General features: G+C 41.1%; 1 protein-coding gene across 2 annotated transcripts; it reads left to right on the top strand.

Moving 5' to 3' along the window:
* The first annotated feature begins 675 nt into the window (after window positions 1-675).
* LOC139135052 (proton-coupled folate transporter-like) lies at window positions 676-21,033 on the top strand. Of its 2 annotated transcripts, none has more exons than XM_070702242.1 (5): window positions 676-1,884; window positions 4,272-4,403; window positions 5,078-5,161; window positions 19,703-19,859; window positions 20,059-20,703. In XM_070702242.1, the coding sequence occupies exons 1-5, from the start codon at window positions 852-854 to the stop codon at window positions 20,192-20,194; spliced, it is 1,542 nt and encodes a 513-aa protein (XP_070558343.1). In that variant the 5' UTR covers window positions 676-851; the 3' UTR covers window positions 20,195-20,703. The 2 variants fall into 2 exon arrangements, with proteins under 2 accessions (XP_070558343.1, XP_070558344.1); XM_070702243.1 differs by lacking the exons at window positions 676-1,884; window positions 4,272-4,403; window positions 5,078-5,161 and adding exons at window positions 14,060-15,261; window positions 17,006-17,137; window positions 18,251-18,334 and having other exon boundaries at window positions 20,059-21,033.
* The last annotated feature ends 52 nt before the right edge of the window (window positions 21,034-21,085 follow it).

Raw genomic sequence — 21,085 nt, 5'->3', positions numbered from 1 at the left:
TCGTATTTGTCAACTGGATATGTTTAAAAGGATCAATGGTTCAAGGAAGAGGGATTTTTTAATCAAACTATAGTTCTAGTATTTTGTACTCGCCCTGCAGTCGTCTTTAATTTTTCACATTGGCAAGACACATACCAAATTTTTTTTTTAAAAAAAAGTAAAGTTAGGTTTCGTGTAAACTCAAACTATAGCCTCAGGTTGTTAGTGTGTAAGCTACATTCGCATGTGATTGGATACACGGTGAAGTGCGCCCCGTATATGCATTGGAAATTGTATGGAATAATTGCATATATGAGCCTTCACCGTGTATCCAATCATCACAAGCGACTGTGTTGAAGCAGAACCTTTGTCTATCATGAATCCACGGTCACTCGTGATCTATTCCGCTCTCGGACTAACGTGTGTACACGTCTATGGGCGTATAGTCCGAGAGCGGAATAGATCACGAGTGACTGTGCATGAATCATTAAAGCTCATGAGAGTGCGATCCAATGAATGTTTGTACTTGGAATCCCGGCTTGATTTTATGATCTCCAGCCTCTCTGCAGACGAAAAATAATTTATGCCACGGTTAACGAACTCCCGAATCGCAGATGGCTGATCGAGAATCGTAGCATATTTACATGTATGACGTAACTATGCAAATTTACGGGGTGAAATAAAACGGAAGGTCACACTTGCAGTGAGATAATCAATAGGATGGCGTTGACCGCCAGCAGCATAAGCACGTATCAGGCGCAGTCATTCCACTGTTGTGTCGAGTCCTTACAAAATAATTTTTGAAGGTTTTAGCAGTGACGTAAGTACTACAGCTGATGCTCTGTTCTGTGCTCTGACCACAACTCTCAGCGATGTCTGTGCAAGGGAAGATGACAGAGCCTGCACCAAGCGTCGAAACCGATCCGCTGAAGGCAGGTGATCCAAGCATATCGGTATTGGTAGCAAAGCCAGGGCTGCTGGGCCGATTGCGCCGTCTCATTACGGTGGAACCCGTGATATTCACCGTGACTTTTGTATACATGACTGTCTTCGCTTCTGTCAGAGTAGAGTACTTGACACAGGCTGTCGGAGAATCGTTGAACTACACCACTCAACCCTCGCCGTTCGAGAATCATTCCAGCGGCTGTGCCGTGAACAAAAGCGACCCGGAGTACATCCTTGGACACCAGGTGCAGGCTATTTCGTCTTACTGGTCTCTTGGATTTGATGTAACTTCTTCGGTGTTGATGGTGTTTTCATCTCTATTTTTGGGTTCACGCAGTGAGCGAGGATGGGGCCGAAAGCTGACTTTACTGATACCAGTCGTCGGTATTATGCTGTCAATTGCGATTACCCTGGTGGTGATTATGTTTAGTCTGCCCATTCCATACTTTTTCATATCCGAGGTGTTGCGCGGTTTAAGCGGCAGTCTATTTGCCATATTTTCGATATCCTTTGCCTACATATCGGACGTCACAACGAAAGAACACCTTACAATGCGGCTGATTATCGCAGAAACCTCGGCATACGTTGCAGGCTGCGTCTCGCAGATCGGAGTCGGCCACTGGATCAAAGTTGCCGGGTTCCTCCCACCTCTATGGATGTCCCTTGGTGTGACCGCCTGCACAGCCCTGTACATTACCTTCTGGCTTGAAGAGACCAGGGTTCTTCAAAAAACTAGAATTTCCCTTCGCGATCAATTTAATGACGTCATTCTAATGTTCTCCAACAAGCCAAGGGGATATTCATCGAGACTGACTGTGCTATCTGTCGTTTTCTTTTTCTCAGCATTGACGATGTCGTCATCTGTCATAACAATCTTGTACGTTATGGCACCTCCATACTGTTTTGGTCCTGAGTACATCGGCTACTACCAGGCTATTGCTTTCCTTGCCAATGGAATCGGTGAGTCTTGGTTCAGGCGTTCGTATCATCAGGTGCCGCCAACTAAGCTGTTCGTGCAAAAAGGTGTTCGTGCGAAGTTCTTCAGCGGGCGGGCAAATTTTAAAACTAATCAGCGGGCGGGGAGAAAATATCGATATTTACTGTGGGCGGGGAAGAAATTTCAATACTTTCAGCGGGCGGGGAGAAAATTTTTGACAGTGGGCACCGGAAAATACGTAGAGGGAGGGGAAAGCGGCGTGCTTGATAGAACTTGAGGAGAAATTAAGCGCATAACTTAGAGGGGAGCAATGTTCCAAGTACACTGCTAACTGCTCGCACGGTTTTGCGTTGTTCTGGGGTGCCTAGTGGGCATCTAGTTGGCAATGGAAAATTTCAGTAGTGGGGAGAGGGCAGCGGGGAGCTGGAATTGTTGTGGGGAGTGGGGAGCGGGCAGACTGTAGATACCGGAGGGCAGTGGGCATCAAAATTCAGTGGGAGGGTATATTTTCAGCGTATGCCAGTGGGAGGGCAGTTACGAGCAGCTCTCACTTTACCCTCCAAATTTTAGGTCAGGGTCAAAAATAAGAAAAATCGGTATATCAGCCTTCAAAACATGTTTTGTGATGATTTTGCGAAATTGATGAAATTTACCAGTTGGCGGCACCTGTATCATTGCTACATAAGCAGTCTCGGGTAGAAGGACGATGGACGAGGCCGAATGCCGAGCCCTTGTGGCAGATAGCCTTCGGCCTCGACTACAACATCGTCCTCCGCCCTCTTCGTACTTATTCCGTGAATGCAACGAGCGCCCGTAACCCTTTTCGAGGGGAGTCTCTAACTAAATTAGTAAATATATTTTGGTATTTTGAAACTCGCGTACCGAGTGCTCGATAAGTTATACCTCCTGCCCCTTACAAGTAGAGAAATCTGGCGTACTTGTAATGATCAAAATGCTGTTGTCGGTTATTATATCATACCTATAAATTGATAGCGCAAATACAGCGATCTAATTGGCCGAAACGTGAAAAGAACCCGGTATAGTGTTAATCCAAGCATTGAGGTCCAAGTCGCAAACATTACAAACCGCAAACTATGGCCACTACGATAAAATTTAACTATATCATGGATGAGCGCTCCCATCTGTTTTTTACTATATAGCCCTGCGTACAGGTATGTGTGTTCCCGGTGTTATACGGCCTCCACCGTGGTGGAGGCCGTATAACGCCGGGAACACACATACCTGTACGGAGAGCTAGTTACTATATTGCCTTGCGCTACAACACGGCCAAATAAACCTCCGTTATGCAAGCCGTACTGTTGCACAGTTTGATATTGAGATTGCATGCAACAGTCACCACGAGTCAGAGCTTGGTCATATTTGGGCACACAGTCCATGTAGCCGACAATGAGATGCAAATGATATGCGGCTAAGGTCTCCTCCACTAACTTTCAGCTGGTTGCTCACTTTCTACTATTTTTATAGTATTTTATACAAAGGCACAGACTTATTCTACCTGCAACTTAAAACCGATAGTGATTTTGTAGCTCATTCTTTACGATTTTTCATAGTTTTTGGTAGCCGGTAACAGACACTTCGTGTTCGTGTCGGCTACATGGACGATCTGCCCATATTTGGAATGCAAGATCCCTGTTACACAAGGCACGTGATTTTTCAAGTTATTCACTGAACAAAAGATGCGATGTGTTTGAAGGATAAAGTTGTTTTTCATCGAACTCCTGAAAACAGGAGTTGCATAGGACCGTCATTATACTTGTCCACATGCCATCCTTGGACGTATCGCTCATATATTTTCTCGCTACGCACTGTGGCTGGTTTTAAGCCGAACTCAGTGAGCTGGGGGTTGGGCCGGCGTGTGCTGAGCCAGGGCACCTACACCAGCGCGTAGCCTGCGAGGAGCTTTTTGAGAGTCTGCTAAGATCCCACGGAGCTCTAACAACAGAGAGCTACCAAATGGATATTGCAGCAATAAGGTTCTCTTCATACATAGAGCGACTATGGTTGGCTCTCGACGTCTTTTCACTGTGACACTGTAGTATTTCAATGTAAGTTTGGGTTGCAGGAGGTATTTTATGTCGGCTTTACATTCGGATGTATTGAGAACGCTTAAACATTTCCTTTCTCTATTGAATATTAATAGTTTATTAATATGGTCACATAGAACAAGGATATTGAAACAAATAAGGAATGAGAGAGAGAGAGAGAGAGAGAGAGAGAGAGAGAGAGTGATAATGTACTTACCAAACGTCAGTCTAACGTAATATAGACTTTTGTAAAAGTAGGTCCCAGGGCACACCAAGATCGCCACCACACTAAGTCTTATACAAGCTCGAACTACATATAAAGTAAGCTAGCTTTTGACAATATGTATTTATGCTTGACTTTGTAGGTCTGTTAGCCGGGGGGAGACTCCTAGCTTGTTGTTTGGGTGACATTGGTATTGCGCAGGTCAGTTTTCTGTCCGGAATAGGCTACTATGCCACCATTGCATTAGCCCAGAACGCCATCATGATATTGTGTGGTAAGTATTTCAATTCTTATATAAACACGTCGAGGTCCATTTGGAGACGACAGCGAAAGTATTGCTGTAAATTGCTAAAGAAATGTGTAAAATAAATTGGATTGACAGGAGGATCGTACGGTACTACTAATAGAAGTTCTCGTTATCTTTCCGCTAGGGTGATCGCGCCAAAAAGGAACTCTCGTCACCGCAATCGCAAGATGATCAAGTCCGCAACGCAAATTGTAAGCTTTCTGCAACGTTTCCTCGGTCATCTGCGGATGTTACTTTTGAAAAGCCCATAGGCATATTGGTGTGATTGACTTTGCACAAATCGGTTTGTGCCAGTAAAATCCGGTCACAGGGCTGTCCTGGTTCGTTCCCCGACTCTCCGTTAAATACTTGCCTTAGCAAGAGATAAGGATATATGACAAAATACATCATTGCAAAACAAAGGCTGCAATTGTCCAACCTCTGTGCTCATCAATCGACAAAAGCGAGACATATATCTCTAACGTAGAGCCATATGTCACCCCTCTTTGACCTTCATTCTTTTGAATTCCATCCTCCACCATCTTCGCTTGCCAAGGTCTCTTGTCAGGGCATGCTGAATGCTTCCCGGGACCAGAAGTAACGGACACGTGCGAGCGGGCGATGATCCTCCACTAATATATCCCACCTTTCATTTGTTGCAGCCCCTTTCATTGGATGCTTGGCAAGTCTTAGTTACCCCGTTCTGCGAGGGCGCATGTCAAAGCTGGTACATCCTACAGAGCAGGGTAGGTGCTTGCTCAAATAGTCATTGACCAAGAAGCTTTTGATGAAATGCAAAAAGCGTAAAGCTCTGAAGGCAGAGTTTTAAATACCCAGCGCTAGCACCACTGCCTTGTGACGGATTACATTCAAAGTTGGTATAAAGAGAATAAATTGCATGTCAATTTGTATCGCGATAAAAATCTGTATGGCTATCGGATGACAATTTTGTTCCTTATTTGATTTTAGAGGCACTACGTGGACCAGATTTCATCGAAAATTGACACATTTTCATATGACCATCAATTTGTGTCGGGATGCAATCAAATATGGCTGCTACATAACAATATTGTTCTGATTTTTCCATCTTTGTATCCGTTGCTCTGCAACTTGCAATGCATGAACATACTCCATTAAAACTTGACACAACGACAATACGTCAACTTATGTCACGATTTGAGCCAGCATGGCGATTAGATGACCGTCCTGTTATGAATGTTCGTCCCTTTAGCCGTTCGTCAGACATGTTTGAGCCGGTGCGGCGCGGATTTCTGACTCATAATGCCAGGAAAATGCTCGATGACGTACCATTCTACGTCTATCTATGTGGCTAAATGATCAGTGTACCCATGGTATATACACGCATGTCATGTATACAGCCGTATACAGACCACACGGTCTCCAACAGGAAACAGCTGTGATATGCAAGTATATAGGCATCGGCATGCAATTAAAAAACTACAACCAAGTCATCAGTGGCATGGATCAACAACTCAAGAAAACAGTTGGTCCAGCGGAGACTATATTATCATGATTACTTGATAGAGATATTTACTATTATATCATCATTAACTATCTACGATATTATGTCCATAGGCGTGATGTTTTCCTTCGTCGGCGGCATACAAGGAGTTGCCCAGAGTATATCACCTGTAGTGTACAACAACATCTATTCATCAACTGTGGAATTTATGCCGAATGCAGTTTATCTTGTGCTTGCGTTTACGGTTCTTATAGCCCTCTCTCTGGTCAGGTGAGTTCTTTTATCGGAATCAACGTGGAGAACGCCACCAAGCGTTCGACAAAAGGTCCTTGCCTAGCCTTGACTGCAAGCTTATTTCGATCTGACATAAATAGTTTTTTTCGCCCGCCTCTTCCGTTTTTCCCGACCGTCTAACCTTGCTCAGTTTTCTATCGTTTCAGTGCGCTCCAAGTAAAGGACTGCATTGGTGAGAAGTTGCAGCCACTTGATCCATTAATGAATGACAAGGGTTCGTCGGCTCCTATAAATGGAACCCCATCTGTGACTAAGGACTACGGCACCATCGCTACGAAAAACGAGATAGGATAGGCGAGAATGTCAAAATTGGATGCCAGCAAACGTCGGCTTTGAAAAGGAACATCGAGAAAAATCCAACGCGCAGTAATACAACCTCTTCAACCTCTGCCAAAGTGCTATCTTTTACAGTGTAAGACTTATTAGCCCAGAAGTATACGGGCCAGCAATATAATTCCTCAAGCTTTTCAAGAAATGTGCACCTACAAATATTTGAAATTGTGACACTTTCTCGTGACGCACCGATTTTAGTATTGTATACTTTACACCAAGTTCAACTATTGGCTGTCACCGTCGTGGTTGTACCGTTTACTTTAAAGCGTTGACCGTGACTCAACAGGTAATCATTTATACGACACGGTTTGTGGGAATCAAGTCACTATTTTAGTATTAAACCCCTATAGCTCCGCTTAAAAACTATCTACTGTTGATTGACCAATCAGAGTGCTCAATTCAGGGTGTTTTATCTACTCATAAAGCCTTGGTCACCAAATTCCAGAAACGAATGACAGCGCCGTAGTAAAGTACTGTCCAATCAAAAGTGAACATGTCATATTCTGTAGACATCTGGTACGTTTTAATATTCAAATTTGGTAACACAGCGGAAACCAGCTGCAACACAAAATCTGCTGTGCCCTAGGGCATTTATAGGATGTTCCATTACATTGAAAGGCTATTTCACAAATAAAAGTTTTAATTCATATCCTAAACATGTTACATTGACAAAGGGGACGGTTGACGGAAACACATTGAAAACGAAAATATATCAGTTAGGGGCGATAGTTTTTAAGTCGGATAAAACCCTCGTACTCGGGCTCTTCTGGTATATAAAGTCCAACCCTACAATAAAATGTCTTGGCCTGCGGCCTCGACATTTTATCGTTGGGTTGGACTTTATATACCAGAAGAGCCCTCGTACTCGGGCTTATCCTATACATAAAAGTCGTCCTACGGGATTTTTGTGCAACTTCAGAATCAGATGACGTTGATCGATTTTGAAGCAAAGGCGAACTTTAATATCGAAAACAGCGTGGTGCAGCAGAACTTAAATCTAACTTTTCAGTTCCATTTACATTTTAATTTCGTCATTTACACATTTTCATTATATTAAGACCAATAGTACAAGTGTTTGCTGATACATGGGCCTTCGGTGCGTATATTAAAGTGTCAACATTTTGCAATTTGTAGTCCAACGATTCGTGCCATCATTTTTTTGTACATGATTCTCGAACGTACGAACAGTAAACAAGTCGCAATAATGTCAAAATTACCTATTGTAAGTTACTTCAAATCAATAAAGATATGATAATGTGATGTTGTTTACATTGTGCTTAGTCGTATAAATCGGCCCGATCACCCATTATCTCACATCTATAGCTTGGTTACACCTGTGTTGGATACTGTTGATGGTTTTAGGGTGTACCAGAAACCTGTAATTTGCACTTGAAAAATAATACGCATTATGACATTATCTTGATATTTCAGCAACTCTGAAAGAAAATTGCATGTTTGGATCGAGTCTTGTCGAGTCAGGCGACCATTATGTGTGCCTCCTAATTGTTCACCTCTAGCTCATGAAGGAATGGGGCAATTTTTTTCTCAAATGAGTAAATTGCATAGCAGTCTACGTGTTTGTTGCGTTGTATCCGACCTCTGCACAAATTCGACGTGGTAAATTCGCTCCAGTTGTTGTTACAATGCTGGATGTGACAGCGATATATGGTAAGTTAGCGTAACCAATAACTGATCGAGTTAGCATAGCATGGTTATGTAACTAGCCTGAGCTACCCATTGCCTCGTCACTGTCTAAAGGAAATAAAATTTGGATGTGAAGTACGTCACCGTGACTCCCGCAATGTGTAATCACAATTTCACACCTTTTTTCGGTGTTATAGAAATTGTAAATGTCAAAAGAGTAAACTCACTTACCGTTGATGAAACTAAATCTTGCAAGTTCTAAATTTTCTCATATACACTAACAAATAAGGTATGGTCAACATTTGTGATGTATGTGTTTGTTAAATACTCAGTGTTTCCTCGGAGTTTTAAATTATTCTAGCAATTTGGCTGGCCATTAGTGATCAAAACATGAATTCAATTTGCCAACCCGCGGTTCACTTACAATGGCTCTTTGAAAATGATAGACGCAAACATTCGTCTTGCAAAGATTAGGCTTCCATTTTTAGCTACTATAGACTATAGTCTATAGAAGCTATTAGGATGGGTATCCGTCCGGCGTCCGTCGTCAGTCTGTATGTATGTATGTATGTATGTATGTATGTATGTATGTATGTATGTATGTATGTATGTATGTATGTATGTATGTATGTATGTATGTATGTATGTATGTATGTCCGTTTGTGAGGCGTCCGTCCACTCAAATATCTTGAGAACCGCAGTACTTACTGATTTGATATTTGTTGTGTAGATGAAAAGTATGATTTTGAGAAACTATTTTTTTTAATTTTTTGATATTGTTGAAAATAGGCAAATTAATGCCAAAAAGGTGTTTTTGGTAAAAAATCTTCTTCATAACCGCTGGTCAGACAGCTTTGTTATTTGGTGTACAGGTCCCTAGGGGTAACCCAACTTAGATTTGTTCAAATTGTGATTAAATATGCAAATGTGTATTTTTAAGGAATTTTTTGTCATTTTTGGTCAAAATTGACTTACATTGTATGTAATTCTTGTACTGTATAAACCCTATCAATTCACCCAGAAAAAAATAATATGATTTTAAATAATTGAATTAGGAAATCATCAAAGCCAAAATAATTTTAGTGTAGAATTATCAGAAAGTTCAACTTTTTTGACAGTTCATAGTGAAATGCTTACCATCTTGGAGGATTAAAACATGTAAAGGCAATTTTCCTGAATCCCAACTTTGACATATTTTGAACCGTCATTTATTGTGCCCTGTATGTTATCTAAAAGAAATTGCTCAAATAGGCAATAGAGATAGAGATAGAGATAGAGAAAGTTCTAATTTCCATTTATGGTTGACTTGGTAAGGATAAAATAAAATTACTTTTGAGGAAAAAAATAGAGTGGTCAATTAAAAGAGTGGTCAAAGTGATAGGGTTTTTATGGTAAGGTTTGGCTGTAAGATTCCTCATGTGCTATTTATAGCAATTATGCAATCTGTGTAAACAGTGCAATGAAAGTTACATGATTCCTTATAAGGGGAGAACCATTTGATTTCTGGGGGGGGTATGGAGGATTTTGAGAAAAAAAAATTTGTCACCAGGTGAGAGAGAAGAAAAAAAAAATTGATCCTGTCATGGCCTGAGAAAAAAAATTGTCATAACAGACAGAAGAGAAAAAAAAATTGTCACAATGCACCAGAAATAAGCAAAATTGGAGACCTTATTCTCATGTATTCTTTGCCCGCGCGCCGCCATAGGCGGCGCAAATGTTTTATCACAAGCAATTCTTATGTTTCTTTTCCCAGCACTTATGATATAAGCATGCACTACATGGGTTCTACTCTACACCTCAGTACACTCAATGTTTTCCTTCCATTTTCTGACCCAAGAAATCATATTTCAGGATTTCTGTTGCCATATCTCAATGGCATAGGCACTATCTAAAGGGGACTATTTGACTTCTGTAAATTGTGAAAATTTAAAACACAAGACAGGAGTCAATAAACTAGTGTAAAACCAATATTATTTTCTCAATATGAATTTGTTAGAAAGATGTACCTTGACAATGAAAAATTGAGGAACAACAAATATGATGAAATACAATGTGTGAGCCTTGTTTTTCTGACCACAAACACCGGATCGCAAACATACCATATTCAGGCTTTTCATTAGAAGCTGGCAGCTGGAGAAATGACACAAGAAGGTCACAGATTTTCCGTTCCTGTATATTCATTTGTCTTCAGTCTCTGGCAAACAGAACTGTTTTTCACAAATTGTATTGTCATTGTTTGGTGTTGAATATTGTGACTCAAAAACTGATCATGCAAAAAATGTAAAAAATATCAGTGTTCAATGTCATTTTCAAACAGTTTTACCGAGTGCAAAATAAACTGAAACTCCTCTCAGATTGCACCATTAAACACATCAATTTCTCAAACTTTCGAATACTAGAGGGGAACCCCTCTCGTGCTCTCCCCCCTTGGGGTATTCTAATAGTTTCACTTAGTAAACAAATTAAAAAAACTCAGATTGCACCAGACTGCACCATTGCACACATCAATATCTTAAAAAATTCCATGTAAGATAGGGGAAAGCCCCTGTGACACTTCCCCCTAAGCCTCTCTCATGTTCTCCCCCTGTACTTTCAAATTCTGCCCCGTCAGATATCCTAGTGAAAACCCTGTCATAATATCCATCCAAATTAAACAATATACTATATGGTTAGATAATGCGTGATCTTTTATATTTTATTTTATTGTGACTTTGAATTTCATTTTGATGTGTTCACCTTTTTTGAACCATCATGAGATAACTGATGATAGTCTAGCAGGGTACATCAAGATTTGAAAGGTCTTTACTGTTGCTGTAATTACATGTATTGGTATTTAACTTTTCTAAGTGGGGAATGGTCAAAATTTCAGAGTTAGAGAGGGAGTTTACTCAAATTCATCATGGTTGGTGAAGGGGGAGGGTCATTCGAAATTTCGGAGTTTCAGGCCGTCAATAATGACGGCTCCCTTATATACAACACATTACAAACTTGATGACCAATAAAAAAAAATTTGCACTGCTACTCCATTTGGAAAAAAAAAATGATGCAGGTCTGACAGTAGAAAAAAAAATTGCTGTCACTCTGACAGGAAAAAAAATTTGCTCCCATACCCTCTTCCTCCATACCCCCCCAGAATCAAATGGTTCTCCCCTAATGCTTTTGATGACCTTGAACTTCTTAAGTTTCAAACATTTGTCTCTTCAGTGTGCTTTCTCTGAGTATGTACAGTCTCAACTTATTCAACAGAACCCACTTACAATGTTATTCACAGATATCCACCTTCTTCATCAATACATGTGTCACAAAAAGGTTATTCTCTACATAACACAGCAGAGCTCTGTCAGCTGTTGAGTTGCTTGTTCTTTCAAAACTGCTGGTCACACAGCTTTAATATTTGGTTTACAAGTCCCTAGGATGACCTAAGTGAGATAATTTCATACAGTCAGGAAATACTTAATTTTGTATCCATGTCTATAGTAGCTTCAGGGACTTTGGCCCTATGTTAAATGTTATCTTATTCGAGTCAATTCCATGTTCACTTTTGAACCCGTTCTGCTGTCAGTCGTTATTGAAAGAAAACATTCTATGAAGACGCGATGGTAGCACAAGTTTGACATTGGTTTTGTATTCATGCATGAGCTATGGAACCAAAAACATACATCGCTGTTTTGCCAAGTTTGAACGGCTAAGTTAGCTACGAGACAAGAGGTACTCAGAACGTTAGTCAAAACCAATTTAATGATTCAGAACTAAAAACAATCACATTAGAAGTGAAAATAGAATACAATAATAGAAATAGAAGTAAAAAAACGAAAGAATCACTAGAACCAACACATGACGAGTGTCCTCTGATAGGCCTATAGGAGAATCTTGAACACATCAAAACAGATCACACGGGTCCAAATGTATTGCTTGTAACATCCCTTTTAGCAATATTAACCCAACCAGGCATTTATACATTAAAAATAACTGGGATGATAAACTAACATCAAGTGACCGATGAAGAGACCACATATTATTAAGTCTCAAAAAACGCTCGTCAAATGGACCGTGTTTAACGAATTGTTCCCGCTACATGTCAAGGGAGCGTCCCGCCATAGTTTATAACATAATATTGCCACATACACAAAAACAAAACATTCAACATAAATTGAACACTTCACACCAAAATTTACACAATTATAAAATGAGTATCGATATGTGGCGCTGCCTTTCTTATACAATAATCTGGTTCCCCCTGAAGACTCAGGTGTTTTTCGTAATTACGATAATTTCTCCCGTGCCCCTCTGAAAATCCTCCAACCTCCCTTAAAGTAAATTGTGAACACTCCCTAACGCCTGACAGTCCTGTCTCTACACAATATACACTGTAACACTCTTCGACGGGTGACTCGGAGAGGACTCCCGACATTTGAACACAGTCCTATCGCAATTGTATGAGGTGAGTGATTATTTATTAACAGGGGGTAGTTCGTTTAAGTACCTACACCGTATGGTTATGTCGTCTGAAAGTTCTGCTCTTCGTCATTGGAGGAAGGGTAGTCGATAATGCGCATGTGCGACTTTCTAGTTTAGAAAACAATGTAAAGTAAGCCTTTATTGAAATCGTATCCCAGTTGGGATCTTGATCATAAAGTACAATAAAGGTTTTGCAAAAACAACAATGAAAGAGTATATATAATATATATATAAATATAAATATCTATACATGAGGTCAACATATTAAAGGTTCATAAATAGTTTACTTTGTCTTTTTCATTTTGTCTTGTCTGAGTTTAAAACATGTATGTATGTATTTTCCCAATTCACATAGTGATGCTTTATCTGTCCTTGAAAAGATGCTTACAAGGTCTTGTGTGCCTCTGAATGCGTTTTTACAAAAGTTTAGTTTACTGAAAAAATCATGTCTAATGTCTGTGTATTCTTTGCAATGAAAAAGAAAATGTATATCATCATGCATGGTATCTAGGCGAATCTCGTCAACACTTAAGCCTTGCAATGTGCATTAACCCTTCCACCCCCAGTTCCCTGTATACAGGTCCAACTTTACCATAGAAAACAATGGATTTGGGACAAACCATGGTGGTGAAAGGGTTAAAAGACAAACATGTTTTAACTTTCCAATTCCTCAATCACCAGCGTACCTTGATGCAGTGTTTACAATGGTCATATGGGTCCCACACGACATTTTAGCGCAGTTCCGACGGACCCCCTCCCTTTAAAATTCTTACCTCATCTGTTATCCGTATAGTGTTGTATCCAAATTGTTTCTCATCAAGCTGTTCTCTCCCCCCCCCGGCAGAAGTTCGACAGAATGGTGTCTGTAATCACAACTATTCAGGTTGGATCTTGGATCGCATGCCCTTTACAATGTAATCTTGTATTTTTACCTTCCGATCGGCCTGTGCAATTCTCGTTACAGGACAAAAAATTCATCATCTAGTCTGACTTAGGCCATCATGCATTAGTGCCAGGTCTATGAAGCATTTGCATACATCGTCTTGATACTAGAACATGTCAATTTTCGTAAAATGAAATGCTTAATATTTCATTTTACGAAACTTGACATTGGTAAAGTTTTACAGGTGTTTTCGGGATATATTTCTTATCGAATGTCAAAATGAAAACAAAGCTTCTATGCTAGGACATTGCGCTGCTCATTTCATACATATTTTCTTCAAAGTGCTAAGAAATATGACCGATTAATTTCCGGACTTTGTATATTTATGATACGGCCCCCTGTTTTGACAAAAACAATAATTACGATACGTCCATCGCTTACTGTCGATGTCAGTTGAGAAACGTGGCGCTGTGCACAAATATGGCGTAACCTTCGGACTCTTTTCGTCCTTGGGTGAAGTGACCTTAACTGAACTATGCAAATCAGTGAAAAACGCTGGGTCACTCTTATAGTTTGTGGTTTGTTCACTTCGTCAGCTGATTTCGTACTTGGTCCGTCAATTCACGCGCTCCACACAAAAGTCATATACAATATGGAGTAGCAATTGGTAAGCCTATGTTCCATGCTCTGCTCTGAGCTCTGACCACAACCCTCAGCGATGTCTGTGCAAGGGAAGATGACTGAGCCTGCACCAAGCGTCGAAACCGATCCACTGAAGGCAGCAGACCCTGCAGATCCCAACGTATTGGTGGCAAAACCAGGGCTGCTGGGCCGATTGCGCCGTCTCATTACGGTGGAACCCGTGATATTCACCATTACCTTCGCGTACATAACTGCCTTCATATCTGTCAGAGTAAACTACCTGGAACAGGCTGTCGGGGAATCTTTGAACTACACCACTCAACCCACATACGAGAATCAATCCTTTGCCTGTGTCGTGAACAAAAGCGATCCGGAGTACATCCTTGGACATCAGGTGCAGGCTATTTCGTCTTACTGGTCTCTTGGATTTGATGTTACTTCTTCGGTGTTGATGGTGTTTTCATCTCTGTTTTTGGGTTCACGCAGTGAGCGAGGATGGGGCCGAAAGCTGACTTTACTGATACCAGTCGTCGGTATTATGCTGTCAATTGCGATTACCCTGGTGGTGATTATGTTTCGTCTGCCCATTCCATACTTTTTCATATCCGAGGTGTTGCGCGGTTTAAGCGGCAGTCTGTTTACCGTGTTTGCGATATCCTTTGCTTACATATCGGACGTCGCAACGAAAGAGCAGCTTTCAATGCGGCTTATCCTCGCAGAAGCCACACTGTACGTTGCAGGTTGCGTCTCGCAGATCGGAGTCGGCCGGTGGATCAAAGTCGCCGGGTTCCTCCCACCTCTGTGGTTGTCGCTCGGTGTGACCGCCTGCACAGTCCTGTACATTGCCTTCTGGCTTGAAGAGACCAGGCCTCGTCAAAATCACAAATTTTCGCTTTGCGATCAGTTTAATGACGTCATTCAAATGTTCTCCAACAAGCCAAGAGGGTATTCATCACGACTGACTGTAATATCGGTGGCTTTCTTTTTCGCATCACTAACGCTGACGTCATACGTGCTAACGATTTTGTACGTTATAGCTCCTCCATACTGTTTTGACTCTGTACTCATCGGCTACTACCAGGCTTTCATGTTCCTAGCCATCGGAATAGGTAATTAATCAGGCCAAACAAAGTAAAATTGTGTATTTAAGGTAACCTGGTAACATACCTCAGAAAATTAGGGTAGGTAGGGTCGGAGGATTTTTAGTGTTTATTTTTGTCAACCGAGATTCATAAAATATGGTAAAATTTAGAGAATTTATTCGAAAATGCGAGAAAAAATGTCCAAAGTCGATGGATTTTTCTAGGGGTAGATCAGGTTACCGTAAACACACATATTTCTTTATTTGGCCTCATTTAAGGAGAAAAGTCATCGTCTTTGCACGTTTGCATTCTTTTTAGAAGTCGGTGATAGTTTTGTACATGTACCTCTGAAACCCGCTTACAGAGTAGTGTACAAAACGCACCCACACCCTGCTATGATATTTCTGTTGAAATACTGTTTATAGAGTATTAACGGGTACGCCAAACTCGAGGGTGGCCCATGAGGTCATGGTCACCGCAGTCGTACAGGTTGGCACGCCCATGGTGGGTTTGTTTCTTAATGTCTCTTGCTAACAAAGGATGTCCAATTGTGCCTTCCTTTATTCAATTTACAGTTTCGGACACCATTACGAACGGTTACCAAAAGGCAGAGTTTGATGATATACTCGATGTGGCATAATTTTACACTGAAAGGCATGATTGTCAAGATTGTCAAGTTATACACAAAACATTACTCTGCACCAAATTTGTCACTTTGGGTCAACCTTGACGAGTGTAGCATGCTAGCATGCTAACGTTTAGCCATTCCGGTAACCTGGTCAAGGAGACCCTATTGGGCCTATTGTTTTCGTCATTTTCTATATAAAGTTGTTTCTTGGACCTCTTAAATTATCTGCCTTGAATGATATATGATTATTGCACCTATTGCGGTGCCATATATTTATGGTAACCGTAAAGTTTTGTTAAAGAAAGTGAACGTCTGTTTAATTCTAAACATAGAAGTTGCATAGAACAGCCATGTAGAACAGGTCTGAACCCATGGGGCTAGCTGTCCCAAAGAGCGTTGAACATGTTGAAGCCATAAACTTCTACATATTTACTCGTGCGGTTGCCCTGTAAGGTCACGCGTGGAGTGACCGTGATTGTTGTGTGGTTCGAATTCCCTGCCTCATTTCTACCGCTGGCTGCGCGCTCGCGAAAAATAGGAAGTCGCAGCCCGTCACGGCGGTAAATCGAAATTCGGCAGGGAACAGATTACAGTGATTTGCAGCGACGTTTTGTTTGGCGGTCAAGTTCTCCAAAGGTGACATAATTTATTCATGTTATCTTGAATCATTGACAATAGAAAAACTAAGGTCAATGCTTCAATTGACATTATTGACCAATGCAAAAAGCAGTGACTTATGAATGCAAAATCACTCTATAAGATAAGGTTGATGGTCGGAACAAGGATATCTGAGAGAGAGAGAGAGAGAGAGAGAGAGAGAGAGAGAGAGAGAGAGAGAGAGAGAGAGAGAGAGAGTAAAATTCACCAGACTTCATACCTACAAAATAATGTCTTACTTCTGTCAAAAGGAAAGAAGAAGAAAGGAAACAGTTAAAATTTCACAGAATGGTGTGACCATTCCGTGGACCATAACTATGGCGAGTTAATCTAACGAAATGTTTAATTTGGTGAATTAGGTCTCAGGGCACATCAAAATTACTGCCCGGCTCACTAATGTAAGTTCGATAATGTTCGTAAATATTTAAAACTCCATGTAAAATAAAAGTGCGTATGGATAATGTCTACCTCTGCTTGACTTTTAAGGTCTGTTGGCCGGGGGAAAACTCCTTGCTTGCTGTATGGGCGACATTGGTATTGCGCAGGTCAGTTTCCTGTCCGCAATTGGCTTGTACCTTATGATTGCATTCGCCAAGAGCCCCATCATGATATTGTGTGGTAAGTAGTAACAAAAGTAGCAGCAGCAGCAGTAGTAGTAGGTTTAATCATAGTCTATGGTTTAATCCTGACAAGAACTTATAATTATGCTACTGCTGATGTTTGTCGTTAATGACAATCCATATCATGCCGACTTAAAACATACGACGTTGCAGTGATCGGAGCAACTCAGAAACTGCAGCTCAAATAATCTCTCGCAAACCACAGAGTGTAATTGTCGAAACATCAAGCCCTTGATAGTCAACCCTAAACATAGAACGTTTTAATTAACGCAATTTTACAAAATTACAGTAAAAATATAAGTAAAGCAAAATCTTTCAAAATCGACAAAATTAAAATACACCGGGGGGGGGGTAACTCCCATAGATGGCTATACGGGGAGGGTCCGCGCGAAAGGGGTCGTTTATTTGCACAGTTTGGTATCAGAAAGGGTATACTTTTCACGAGGTGTTGGTATGAGAAAGGGTCCGGTTTTAAACACGTACAAACTGACATTTGTTAAAAAATCATGCTGTCAACACTGGAAACCCATGTATCTACATCCCAGATCTACCATCAATATTTCCGATCTGTCGGTTTGACTGTTGGTACCCCTGGTACGCAAGGCGAGTGAGTCGTATCTGTATATGTATGGTATTGTATGGTATCAGATAGCTGTGGAAACGCAGCTATCTGTTGGCGGGGCAGCGTGAGTTGCTATGCGGGTCAAAGGTCAACCCCGCCACTCACAAAGCAACTCACGCTACCCCGCCAAGAGATAGCTGCGTTTCCACAACTAGGTATCAGAAAGGGTAGTTTTTTTTGCTCAAAACTGGTATCACAACAGTTTGGGTTTCCATGTTCGTGCGGAGCCCCCCCGTACTATTAGCCGTGGAGTTACCCCCCCCCCCGGGAAATACGCGTATATCGATCGCTGTGACACCATCAACTGAAACAACGTCCACTTCGACTGCCATGAAATTAAAATCTCTACGCCGATGACAGTCGACACATCTTCAGCCCTCGACAACGGAATGTACCAGTCACAACGAGCCACGTGTCGTTCCTCTCTTACTTTCATCCCGGTACATTTTTTATCATTCACTAACACCGCCCCCACCTTCATTATTGCAGCCCCCTTCGTTGGATGCCTGTCCAGTCTCAGTTACCCCGTTCTGCGAGGGCGCATGTCAAAGCTGGTACACCCGACTGAGCAGGGTAGGTGCTTACTAAAGTAGTTACATCGTGAGCAATTGCAAGTCCGACCATAGACAGTACATAAACTACTGTCTACAGTCCGACTCACAGGCGCTCCTTAGCTGGGTCGTCTGCTAAGTAGATCGATTTTCGGAGACGACCCAGCTAAGGAGCGCCTGTGGTCCGACTTACCGTTTGATGTGACTGTCAAAAATTTGAACAGAAATGAAACCACGTGAAGAGAACTACCCCTGAACCAGCCAACATTAATTTGGTACTCCTTATTTTTCGCCTCATGTAGCCTACATGCTGACTTTTGACCAAGCTTTAGATGAAATGTAAGTTTTTGACCCCTGCGTTTGATCTAGCACGACTTGTGACCCCTGCGCATGACTCTAACACGACCCAGAACCCCACATTTGCACTTTGGACATGTCTTCACAGTTAAGGTATTTAGAACGGTATTCCAACGGAAAAGTAAAATGTTCTTCAGGGTATGTCAGCCTTTTTTTCTCAAAAAGTAAAGTATGTTACATGATTGTACACCTTTAAAGTTTTGCAGTTCAATATAATATTTTTACTGGCGCTTCATTTCCAGCGTGTCTTCAACCAGTAGAACAGTTCATTATCCATTTCAGCATGGTTACTCTACCCCACGTGATTTCAGTTTCTTGGTAACGCGTTGATCATTCTTACCTCCCCTGGAATGGATGCAAGAAAGTCAAACGCGAAGTACAAAGTGGACTGAAAGATCCGTCGCTCGAGGACGCGCCCTGTACGCTCCCCTCCCTAGGGGAAGCGTGGAGAGCGCCCTCGAGCGACGGATCTTCCAGTCTAAGTACAAAGTAACAATCTCTAAAATGCACCTAATGCTTTATGAAAGTTTGACAAAGGGTCCTTGGGAGCAGCTTGGGCGAATGTCGTTGAGCAGTCTTCTCTCAGTGCTTGTAGACTGTTCACCATGATGATAAAAAATGCCATACATGTTCCTTCCTGAATTTCAAAATTCACTGCGTTTCCAATGCATTTCACCACATAGCATGAAGGGCTCCTTCGATAGTGCGTATAGAGACACGTCAGTATATTTTGTAGACATTTTATCGTAAGCTTCGATGTGCAACCTTCTGTTAGATCACGATCATTGATGCTTGACACATGTATAAATTGTAGGCTCCAGTTTATCCAATCAACCAGGCTTATAAAGCGTAACGTAAATCGTATTTTAAAATCAAACTTACAAGTTTCTAAATCACAAAAGTAAAGGTGCAATAATTTATTAGTCCGCCTTTGTAAGTGCCTAGAGAGAGAGAGAGAGAGAGAGAGAGAGAGAGAGAGAGAGTATGATAATTTGAAACTTATGAACATATATTACTACCTGTCTTTCCATAGGCGTGATGTTTTCTTTCTTCTGCGGCATACAAGGAGTTGCCCAGAGTATATCGCCTCTTGTGTACAACAACATCTATTCATCAACTGTGGAATTTATGCCGAATGCGGTATATCTTTTGTTTGCGTTTACGATTCTTATAGCAGTCTTCCTGGTCGGGTAAGTTCTCATTTCTAGTCATGTCGGAATCAAAGTAGAAAACGCCGACTAGCGTCGGACGCAGTTGAAGCAGTGTCGTCTTATTACCTGATTACAAATTATTTTCGATTTGACATCAACTTATAGGATGGTTTCCTTGGCCGCCTAAACCGTCTTATCTACTGTTTAACCTCGCTTTGTTTTCTTTCACGTATTTCAGTGCGCTTCAAGTACAGGACTGCATTGGTGAGAAGTTGCAACCACTTGATCCATTAATGAATGACAAGTGTCTGTCAGCTCCTATAAACGAAACCTCACCTTCGACAGAAGACTATGGCACTATCGCTACGAAATGAACCATGTCTGACCTGTGAACATGTCGAAATTTGATGTCAGCCTATCTCAGCTTTGCAAAGGACCAAAGAGAAAAATCGAATGCGTACATTATCATCGTATGCAAACGTGGGAAACGCGGTGGTGTACACAGCTCTAAAGACAGAGAGAGATATGAATAAAATTAAGTGATAATGTACTCCCTCCCGGCCCATAATGGTGAACTGTGCACGACATAATGTACGAGTACAATATCGGAGTGCAAAGACCGCGATCGGGTACATTATTGAAATTACTTTATAATGTTTTAGAGATGCCAGTGAATTTTTGATGTGAAAATCTTGTCCCACAATGCTGAATAATCGGACACGCTATCAGTCATAATCTGGTGGGATGACTTCACAAAATTCACTGGTACTGACAAAGCTATAATATGATAGGTAACACACGAAGGGGTCACAAGGGTTAAAAAGCACAACTGTTGATAACAAACGCACACTAAAGCTTGTCGAGCGTCATTTTTTAAATTATTTACAATTACAATACAATGCAGGAAATTGATTCAGACGGTTCAAAAGTGTATCTATTTAATTGTTTATATTTTGATTTTGTCATTTACACATTGTCATATTATTTATAGACAAGGGTAATCAGTACAAACATTTGTGATATATTGGTCTTCGATGCGAATTTTAAAGTGTCAACATTGTGCAATTTTTAGTCACCGACTCGTTCGATAAATAAGGAGCCATCGTTTTTGTGTTTCCTTTGATGTGAGGCTTAAATATTGAACAAATCGTCGCCATGGATTGAAAGTTACTATGTTAAACCAATAAAAGTAATGGAAGTATGTAAACAATAATGCATACGCATGTTTCATTTTTTTATTTAAAATAAGCTGACCAGCCAAACAT

Source organism: Ptychodera flava, chromosome 6, assembly GCF_041260155.1.
Source record: "Ptychodera flava strain L36383 chromosome 6, AS_Pfla_20210202, whole genome shotgun sequence".
In the NCBI taxonomy this organism is placed as follows: Eukaryota; Metazoa; Hemichordata; class Enteropneusta; family Ptychoderidae; genus Ptychodera; species Ptychodera flava.
Note: the sequence above shows the minus strand (reverse complement) of the source record. Positions and strands in the feature narration are given on the sequence as shown.